This window comes from Teleopsis dalmanni, chromosome 1, assembly GCF_002237135.1.
Source record: "Teleopsis dalmanni isolate 2A chromosome 1, ASM223713v2, whole genome shotgun sequence".
Classification (NCBI taxonomy): Eukaryota; Metazoa; Arthropoda; class Insecta; order Diptera; family Diopsidae; genus Teleopsis; species Teleopsis dalmanni.
In genome coordinates this window covers 116,752,800-116,764,277 of record NC_051846.1, presented here as the reverse complement: position 1 = coordinate 116,764,277, position 11,478 = coordinate 116,752,800, and the positions used below count along the sequence as shown (strand labels likewise).

At 32.0% G+C, this 11,478-nt stretch overlaps 1 protein-coding gene across 1 annotated transcript; it reads right to left on the bottom strand.

The window, feature by feature from the left end:
• Positions 1 to 1,905: 1,905 nt before the first annotated feature.
• LOC119667789 (Golgi resident protein GCP60) lies at positions 1,906 to 3,809 on the bottom strand. Its single transcript, XM_038077106.1, has 4 exons — positions 3,430 to 3,809; positions 2,947 to 3,374; positions 2,405 to 2,788; positions 1,906 to 2,352 (listed from the first exon to the last, which is right to left on the bottom strand). The coding sequence occupies exons 1-4, from the start codon at positions 3,500 to 3,502 to the stop codon at positions 1,936 to 1,938; spliced, it is 1,302 nt and encodes a 433-aa protein (XP_037933034.1). The 5' UTR covers positions 3,503 to 3,809; the 3' UTR covers positions 1,906 to 1,935.
• Positions 3,810 to 11,478: the final 7,669 nt, after the last annotated feature.

Sequence of the window (11,478 nt, the reverse complement as noted above, 5' to 3'; positions counted from 1 at the left end):
GTTTTTCGAATAGCAAAGAAAGAAATAAAGTACAAACACAAAAATTTATTTTTTAATTTTATTGAAGTTCGGCTGACCATACAACGCTGTTTCGAGTATTGCCAAGTACTCTTCATCAGTGGTCGTCTTTGGGAATAATCGAATTTTATTTAATTAGTTTATAGTCCGTATATAATTTGTTTGGACTGCAAGTTCCAGGCTTAGAACTCGTGCCTGTCAAATTAGAAGCGATGACTAATCGTGTTTATCCACAAGAAGCCAAGGCTGCACAAACTTTCAATGCTCAAGTTCCAGGTTTTATTGTCACTTATTTTTATTTAATTAGTGACAACAACCAACGCACTTGCCGTGCTTTTTAAATTAGAACGAGCTTATAAACTACAGCTTTATTTTTGGAAACACAAGTTCAACGAATTGAAAGTTTAACTTTTGGGTTTTGCCTATTTCTTTATTTCTTTTCAAAGCTACTCTTTTTGTAGAGACATTTTGTAATGCATATTGTTTTACTTACTACATGTAAAGCGACCATTCTGGTGCTTTTTACAAAGAAGCTATGCTATGTTATTCTACAAATCCGCTTTCGCGGTTAGGAAAAGTTGAACAATATTATATACGGACTATAAACTAATTAAATAAAATTCGATTATTCCCAAAGACCACTGATGAAGAGTACTTGGCAATACTCGAAACAGCGTTGTATGGTCAGCCGAACTTCAATAAAATTAAAAAATAAATTTTTGTGTTTTTTACTTTATTTCTTTCTTTGCTATTCGAAAAACTCCTCTAAAATTTAATAAAGCTTCTTTGTCCCTATACAAAGTAAGTCTAGCTTAACAGCAATACTAATACTTTATTCAAATATGTAAATATGTTATATTGTTTTATGTAAATATTAAAATTTTAATTTTATAAAACATAAATATAAAATTAATTACAATTCATCCAAAAAATTTTTTAATATTTTATTTAAAAATCAATAGCATAGGTAAAATTGAAAAGGTAAGCTAACATGTCAGCGCTGATTGTTGCATTACAAATTTGAAAAGGTGAGCTAACATGTCAGCGCTGATATGTTGCATTACAAATTTGAAAAAGTAATCGAACGATTCAGCGCTTGCCCGCAATGACATGCACGTGTTAAAGTAATTAGGAGTTTCTCTTGAATAATCAGCGCAAGGCATTACCATTCAGCGCTGAAGAAATCGAATACCTCAGCCCTGAAAGTCCCGCTGGGTATAGATAGCAGATTAACTTGGAAAGGCCATATCAAAGCTAAAAGTAATGAAACTAAGCGTCGCTTTAGACAATTGTACTGGTTACTCTGCTCAAAATCAAAACTAACACAGGAAAATAAACTCCTAGTATATAAAACGGTAATCGCACCAATATGAAGATATGGATCCGAAATATGGAGCACAACATGCAAATCTAATATACAAATACTGCAAAGACTGCAATCAAAAATACTTAGGACTATCATCAACGCAGACTGGTACATATAAAACTATGATATTCATCGTGACCTAAAGATATCCTTCGTCTCAGACGTTATCCGTAAAAAAGTAAAAACCCCACGGATAGATTACTCTCCCATCCTAACCCAGCAATGAGACAGCTACAAAATGACGAAGCCACATATAATAAACGATTGAAACGCTTATATCCATCAGAACTACCAATATAATAATTCATAACCATTTAATATGTTAATAGTACAATCCTTAATCCTTAAATTTTATACTATTTAATTAAACCAAGTTTTTATTATTCATTGTTATTAGTTCATACATGTTGTTCTTAACATTGATTTGAATCATTATTTTAATTTCCACTATGTAAAAATATATACTAGATGCCAAATTTTGGAAGTTGTATAAATAAATGGAAGATTTAAAAAAAAAAAGCTTTTATTTAACAGGTATTTTATTTTTAATTTTAACGTTCATAATAAACTCGATAATACAACGTTTTAGAACGCCAAATACTATAACTATTATCAAATTTTATTAAATATACACCTTCACCTGGATATACATGTGAACCTACATAAACTTCATTAAAACTTTCTCGTCTATATATAGGAATTATTATAGATATTGGTGGTTTCACTCCAGATATATCTGTTGTGACGTTGCGCTCATTAGCCAAAGAGCCGCATTCTAAGTCATCAGTCGTAGAAAGATAATCTTCATCAATGAAGTCATCGTCATCATCACTATCACTTACGTGAACCGTTACTTCAGCAGTTATAGGCTTACTCCATTCAAAATAAATACCAAAACCGATATCATAATTGTCTGTTGCAAATTCCCAAAAAATACATTTTCCATGTGCGTTTGTGGGTACTCGAACCTTTAAAAAACAAAAATTTAACGGGAATGATTAAAATTTTCAATAAACTTACTGTTACAGTATCACCGTGACCTATATTTATTACCCCGTCTCCGGCTCCAGAAGCGACTTCCATTTTAAAGTCATTTATATCTGGTCTTGTCCATATTTTTGCGGGATGTATCAACACATAATCATCTTTCCCATCGAGTTGTGGATTATTTTCATCACCTGGTTGCAACGATTTATTATCGATTTTATCTACACAATTTTGGGCTCCAACATTTTTATTTTGTATTCCTTCATTTGTCTGGGTATTCGTATTGGTTTCTTTTCTATTTAATTGGTTTTGTACATATAACTGTTGCATATATTGATGATAGTGTTCTTGTTGTAATTGGCGTATAAGTACTCCTTGTTTTTCTGGGTTTCCGGAAAATTGTTTTTCAGCATACAGCTATAAAATATGAACAATTCAACTATTATATCCAATTTTTTTAAAAAAATTACAATTATTCTTTATCAAAATACATATATATATATAAAAAATAACAATGAATCACACATAGCAAAATTATCGAGGTAATACTGCGTTCAGAGAAAATTAAAAATTACTTTAAATTGTTGATACGTTTGTTTGTTTAATTCATCTTGCAACTCCCTACGTTGTATTTCTTCTGTATAACTTTCTGCAAGTAATTTTTGTTGTTCAAGTTCCATTTTTGTACGTTGAAGATTATCGAGCTCCATTTGACGTAAATCATTTTTTAAAGTTTCTTCCCGATTTTGCTTTACAGCTTCAACGTATGGACGAAAAGCATTGCACATTGAATCCAAAAGATCTATAAAGCCTTCCATTGCCTGTTCACGTGTTATACTTCCTAATAATTGCCAATGCTGTCTACGATCACGGCCAATCACGTCTAAAACTCCAAGGTCAGGAGAACGACTTGATTCAAAAGGACCAAGTGAAGCCTGTTGCTTGAAGGCTATGAGCTTTAGGTTATCGTCATAAGATAAATGTATTGCTTTACCAGAATTTTCTAAAAAAAGTTATTTATATATATACAAATATCAATTTTTACTTTGCAACCTTACGTTTGTAAAATGTAAGGGCAAGCCGATAAAGATCTAACAGAGCAACGCCCCATTTTTCAATCAAATCTCCCATTTCGTATTACTATAATTAGTTTGTCGTCACGGAATTGATTTTAATGGTACTGTATGACAAATTTTAAAGTACCTTACGGACAACAAATATTTATCCCAGAACAGTTGTCGACTCACAACTTGTGGTCAAATAATTTATCTGTATCTAATTTTAAGGCACAAATAATCTCGTCCAAGCCTAATTTTTGTTTTCACTTTTGCTAATCGCAGAACGCAAGAATTCCATGCAATTTTATTTTACGTAGTCTCATACCTATTTATGTGCGTGAAGATAGCATCGACGATAGGTCCAAAATGGAATTGGAATATTTTTCGCCGTATGAAAAATGCAGTTTACTTTAATTAAGGAAAAATTTATTATTTTATTAAATTTAATGCGGCAAAAAGTATTTTTAAGAGGAAAATTTAGGTAATTTTTATTTTTATCTAAATAGTGTAATTTGCATAAGAAATGAAAAACAAAGATTAGCCCAAAATGCAGTCTCGTGTTTATTAATAAGTTTTATTCTAGAGACACCATTTCACTTTAAGGTGCGTCAACTTATTAACGCGGATTAAGAGGAAAGAAATGGAGAAATATTTTTAACGCAGGATTTTAAAGTAATTATTTAATTGGCTGTAACTTAATTAATTATACAATTAGTATGAAATTACAGACATTATTAAATTGAGAATTGATTGTAGTTTATAATGATACAAAAAAATGCATTTATCGGTTATAGTTTTTAAATGAAAAGTAGAAATATTTATAGCAACGTATGTTAAGTAGTACGTTTCGTATTCGTTTATCTCTAAAATTAAAAATGTACAAATATTTAGATATATTTCAAAATATAGCTTGTTATTCTCCTTAACATGTATAAATTCAAGTAATTTCTATGATGTAAGTTTTTACAATTTTATAGCATTGACAGACGAGCACACTAAATTATCATTAAGCAGCCTTAAATGATCATTTTAAAAATACCCTGACAGCCGGTATAAATTATCATTAAGAAGTTGTTGTATGTTTTTTGTTATTGAAAAAGCAAGAGAATTTTATATTCAAAATGGATAAGCAAAAAAAATTAAAGAAACTTGCTTTAATTAAATATAAAATATATCAAAAAATATAAAATATATAAAAATATAACGAGAACTTACATTTACCAATGTTTACAAATATATTTTGTTTACATTTTGACAACAAATAGCTTGAAATTTGTTCCATTTTTTATTTCGTTTCACTTGCATATGCAGCATTACCATTTCTAAAAACCTAAATGACGAATAAATTGGGTTATAGCATTTAAAGACGGGAGCTAAATTTGCTCATTTCAGTTTTAAATGATCATTTATGGTCTTTAAATGACCGAATTTGACCTATTTACACTATCATGAACATGAACAAGAACTTGAAAACCGGTTAGGGCCATGTTATGCAGAGTGTCTCGGGCACGGCATGAGTACAATTGTTGTTGTTTTCAATGCAAATTTTAAATTTGAGAATGAGAGAAAAAAGAATATGGCCGTTCAAACTCCGGCATGAGAGCCGGCGTATTTGTGCCCGGCACTAAGGCAAAACAGTGTTGTTTAGTAATAAATTTTAAAATTTGCGCCTTTTAGGAGCAAACTACTACAATTCTAATACGTTTTGGAGAAAAAATGGCAGTAAGCAACACAGCATTTTTTTTATAAATCGCTAATAATATAATTATTACACTTTTCGATTTTAAAGAAACGCGTAAGTACTGTTAACAATTATTATAAGATAATATAATAATAAATTAGCCTCTCTCTATGTGTTTTTTCATGCGAGTTATTTTTGGTGACAAATTGAAATTGAGCATATCTAAATTTCCTTTTAAATTTAGGTACAACCAAGAAGTAGTAAAAATACAAAATTGGCAATACTGATGTGACACTCTGCATAACATGCATTTTCGGCATAGCCCGAAAGAGCGTAATTTGCCGTGCCCGAGACACTCTGCATAACATGGCCCTTACCAAAAGATGAGAGAGGGAACAGAGTGTGATGTGAGTTCATGAAATTTAAGCAATGAAATTGGTTGTGTTTCTTCAGCTTGACACGCATACATATGCAATGTTATGTTTATGTTTACCTTTTAATGCTAAATACTCTCAATTTCTGTGCTCTGCACTGCCTCACACAAGCATTTTATAAGTTTACACAAAATAAAACAAATTTCACGCTCATGAGAGTTCATGATAGTATAAACTGAACTGACAGTTCATGTTATCGTCAAGTTCATCTCACGTTTATGATAGTATAAATAGGCCCAATGAAAAGGAATTCAATTATTTTTTTGGAAACATCCGTTATAATGATATTTATAATAATAATATTTATAATATTAAATGAAAATAATAAAACATTTTGGAAAATGCTAGTATTTACAAAATTTATTGCAAATGCTCATTATATAATACAAAGAAAAAGTATTCATTTTTGGGTTAAAAGTTTTGTAATACTGAAAATTAATTTTTAATGCAAATAAAACAAAACGTTTTAATAACATTTTTATTTAATATTATTATTTAATATTATAAACATTTATTTAATAAAATTACGTTATAGTTGCTGTTTTCAAAAAACTAAGTGAATTTTTTCATTGGCTAGGCAATATTGTTTTTGAAATTTTTGACACGTGCATAATTTTAAAAATGCATTGAAATACATATTAGCTGACAAAATGCAGCTCGCACACTTTTTTGAACTTTGTTGCTAAATATGTGCAGTAAAAAAAATTCCAAAGAATATCCCATTTAATTAAGCATGAAATTAGAACATCTGGCACATGATTTAAATTGATACCAAGGTTTCCTGGACGGACATCTCAAATCCATAAGTAAAATTCTTTAAACACATACTTAACCTGTTTTATACGTCATTCTTTACTTATTAATTTTACATTTTTATTTAACTATACTTAACAATAAAGTAATAGTAAAAGAAATTTTTGTAAATACAAACAGTTTGCAGACCTATTAGTAGATCGTTCATTATTTGCTTTTGTAATTTCGGCTTATACTGGCAACAGTGTATAGAATCTTTGATAGTGCTTTCCCCAATGAAGGGCAGATGATAATCCAGAATCGTTGCTAAAACAACGCGACCAAAGCAAATGGGGCGATATGAAATTATTTTGATGTATGTGGCTGATCATAAGCTTTACGAATACATTTAATTTTGACAGAATTAATAGCCGCTTAGTTGATGATAGGTTCATATTCTCAATAAACAAAATATGATCACGTGCAAACCATTAGCTGCTGCTATGATGTGTGATGCTACACCACGCCCTTCTCGAGGTGAACGTATTTTGATGTTGATCATTTATTGACATAAGAGAACACCATGAATATTGAGAGGAAAACTCGATAAAACCCGTAATCTCCGGTGTTATTCGACCTGTGTCGATAAGATGAATGACTCTTCGTTAGTATGTCTTTGAACGGATATCTCCCGATAACTGGCGGTTGTAAGATAGCCGTGTCCGAGTACAGCGGATTTCTGCCCGGATCGACATTCTTTTCTCCACAACTTGTAGTTTTGAATTATGAACCAAGAAAAATTTAAATAAAAGCATAAAAGCAAACTCAACAAAATTGAGCTCTTCGAGAACCACAAATCCTAACAAAGTACGTATCGCAACTTCTGATGGTAATAATAGGGCACCATCTAATAATGCAACAATCTCCATGCGTTTTGTCCCCACCGTTGGGGCGGAGTCTCCTACGAGCAGAATCTATAAAGAACGGTAAGCGGCCACTAGATTGCTCAAATGATATGAAAATATTTCGGTTACATCCGATTTTTTAAAGGCTAGAGTAGTCTGGGCAAAATAGCTCGTCAATATTCCCAAGGAGGAAGAGAAGGCGTATTGAAGCGTCAGAACTAATTAGATGAGTCAGCTTCAAAGCCTGATGCGAAAATGGCAAAATTTCGTGGCAATGCCACCACTACTTAGTTGTAGTGGAGGCTAAAGGTCTCCATTACGATGGCGGTCGTTGATAAAAATTATCCTGATGGCACTAATATCCCTGAAAAGTGGAATCAAATCGAGCTCAAGATTGTATTTTTCACAGCTGTTAGTGAATACCATAAACTGTTTGTATTTACCATAAACTAAATAAACTAAAACTAAAAGATGTCACATATTATATTAATGGAAACGAGGAAAAGAAAAAGGTTTAATTAATATAAAATTTATGCTATGATTAATGTGTAAAAAATATGCTTTTAGGTGCTTTTTGGTTGCAACAAGAAAATATCTTAGAGATTTTCAAAATCCATTTGAAATTTCCGGAACCCATTTCTTCAGTTTATATAGGTTTCCAAAGGAGTTACTCATTGAGTTTCTACATTTTATTTAAGGAAAATTTGATATACCTGAGCGCATATCATCAGTGCCAGTACGATTTTTAACCGCTTTGCGAATCTTTGCTTCAGGATCTTATCAGCATGGTCTCCGGCAAGACTTTTTGTGTACATTATCGCAGACATCAGTTTCAAGATATATTACCGAAACAGTAGATATTTTAAATGAAATATCAAAACACCACGTATACTTTCCTGACTTACAGAAGCAAATTAAAATAAACAAGATTTTTATGCGAAGTTTGAATTTTCTGACATTGTAGGTTGTATTGATGGGATACACATCAAAATATCAAAACCGTGAAGAGAGATCGAAAGTGTGTATTATTGCAGAAAAGGTGGCCACTCTCTCTCTCTCTCTTTTCCTTATCTCCCAGTGGAGCATAGGGCCTCTACCATCTTTTTATATCATATTCGGTTATTTGATTCACGGCATATGTCACTCCAGGAATAGTTCGCTTCTCTTCTCTTCTCTGTTTCCATTGGGTCTGCGTAGATTGTGGCCTTTCTAGCGCCATTTACGGCTTATCTCCATAGTAGCAGATGATTGATTTGTAATGGCCCATAGGTTGGTGTTTGTGATGCGGTTGGGCCACCATATTTTTAATATTTGTCGTAAACATATGTTCACGAAAGTTTGTATTATTGTATCAATCTTTCTTGTTCTTTTCCAGGTCTCACAGGCATAGAATAGCACAGACTTTATATTGGAGTTGTAAATACGAATTTTCGTGCAAGTGGAGATTTGGTTAGAGCGCCACACAACACGCAACATGCCAAATGCAGATTTTGCTTTCATTAAACGAGAGTCAATGTCTTCGTCCGCACCACTCTTAGTTGCGATTATGCTACCTAGATAATTAAATGTATCTACGCATTCCACAGCTTCTTTTATTTTAACAACTGGCGAAGAATATGAGCTGTTGCCCATTACTTTTGTCTTGTTGCAATTAATCTCTAGACCGGCAACTGCTGCATTTATCCTAAGTGCTTCAATATTTTCTTGTAAGTCTCTGATGTTATGGCTGAGTAGACAAACATTGTCTGCATATTCCACGTCTTTCAATTTCATGAATGGGTTCCACTGGATACCTTTGTTGCCTTTTAAGGACGCTCGTATTACTTCATCCACCACTAGGATAAATAGAAGTGGTGATAATATGCACCCTTGTCTTACTCCTGTGCAATACTCGACATTTGAATCCAACGTACATTGCTTTAATAACATTTATTATTTTGGTTTAAAATTGTCGTTTCTCTAAAATATTCCATAGAAATCCTCTGCTGACACTATCAAACGCCTTTTTAAAGTCAATAAAGGCTGCGTATATTGATGTCCGGAACTCGTTACATTGCTCAAACCGGTCATTTTTATAATCAACAAAGGCTCCCTGGCCATTTTGGCGAAATCTGGTGGCGTATTAAATTACGGTTTTTTCCCCATAAATACGAGAGTATATAAAAAAGAAGAGGATCATAAAATTTTGCGTAGCAAAAACACGGATATTCGATTAACCCAATTTTTAAAATATTAACATCTAAACAAAATTTGTTGATAAAGTTGCAAAACAAGTGTGCAAATACACGATTGTTTAATAAAAAATTGCAAATTGAATTTGTGATAAATTTTAAATATAAAAGTTATATTAAGAATTAGAACAGATTTAGCCCGGTTTAACGTCGATTCCCAGTCTACCAATGTAGCCCAGTCGGTAACGTTGGACACTTTCCCTAATACTAATCGGGTTTTCTTATTACAGCAATTATAGTAATTCTCAATATTTGTAATAAATTTTGTTAGTAAATAAGTATCAAATAGAAATATTGTAAATATATTGTAAAAAAATAGAAATAGATAATAAATTAATTAAACTAAAAATAGCTTGGTTTTTATACGACTAGAAGATTCGAGGTTGTAAAGAAATTTTCTTGTAACAACCCTGGGATCCGGCGAGCGAAACCTCGGCGGAAACGTTCATTACAGAATTAAACTTGAAAACAAACGGCTGTACTGAAATAAAGAAAAAGAGCTGAAATGTGGTAACAATAATGGAAAGGATGTACTTCGGGTACCTTATGGGAATAACCTGGAGTCAATAAATGTATCATATTACGATATTTTGCAAACAATTAATATAACTCAACAAAACTTAATAAAGATAATGTTGCACAGAAATAAAAGTCTGTTTCATTCCGTGTTCGAATAATAATTAAATCTTCTTTATTAATAATTTTTAACTATACTTAACTTATACAGTCAGAGTCATAAGTCTACAAGCAGGCAGTACAAAAAACTTTGAAAATATTTTCCAAAAAAATCAATTTATTGGAAACATGTTTTATTGTTTTTTTTAAAACATTCAAATCACAATATTTTTGAGAAATTTCGTGCATGTGTTCAAAAAATAGCCGAAATAACGGTACTTTTATTGTGAAAAGTAGCAAAACAAGCGATCAAAAGTCTACAAGCACTTGGTATTTCTGTAGTTCTGTGGCGAGTTAATTGTTAATTTGTAAAAATTTGGATTGCGCCTTATTGTGTTTGTGGTAATTAATTATAAAACGGCAAAAAATTGTATTCTACTTAAAATATTTACTACAAACTGGCAATGGTGTCTCACCGGAAAGAAATAAGCGTGGTTGAAAGAAAAATCATCATAAAATTTTGGAAGAAAGAGAAGTCGAACCGGGAAATTGGACATTTGTTTGGAAGATCGCACTGTTCGGACCAGACCGTGATCAGAAATTGCAAAACTACCGAAACTATAACGTCGAAGCCGCGTTCTGGCCGCCTATCGATACTTACTCACCGTGAAATCCGCTTAATATTAAATTCGGTAAAGAGAAATCTACGTTTGACGACATTGGAAATTGTAAGTAATATACAGAAAAACTTTACAAAAAATATTTCCGTGGTAACCGCATGAAGAATTTTGAAATTGATCGGTTTTCATGATAGAGTATCACGAAAAAAACCTTACATATCTCTAAGTAATCGAAAGAAGCGTATTGCTTTTGCAAATAAATGTGTAGATATTCTGGAGGAGTTTTGAAATAATGTGTTTTACTCCGACGTATTCAAGTTCTGTGTTTCTAACATTCAAGGATGTAAATTAGTACAGCGTAAACGAGGTGAAACATACAATAAACAAAATCTTTTTCCAACTGTAAAACATGGAGGTGGTGCAGTGGTATCTAGTGTCGTATGGGAGCTAATGCTATGGGTAATCTTGAGTTTATGGAAACAACAGTGGATATACATATTTATCTAAACATTTTGAAGAATTATATGCGATCAAGTGCTGAAATTGGGACTAACAGATGGATTTAACTTTCAACAGGACAATGATCGTAAACTTACAGCATAAATTGTGCGTCTTTGGTTGCTATATCACGACCCAAAACTGCTAAATATATCTCTACAGTCACCGGATTTAAATGCAATTGAACATTTATGGAAACTTTTGGAAAGAAAAACTTGTAAACATTCAATTAACTCTAAAGGAATGAGGCGAACTAACACCTTAGGATACTAATAAACTTGTAGTTTCGATGAAAAACCGTCTAGAGCAAGTTCTTAAGTATTACGGTTCCCA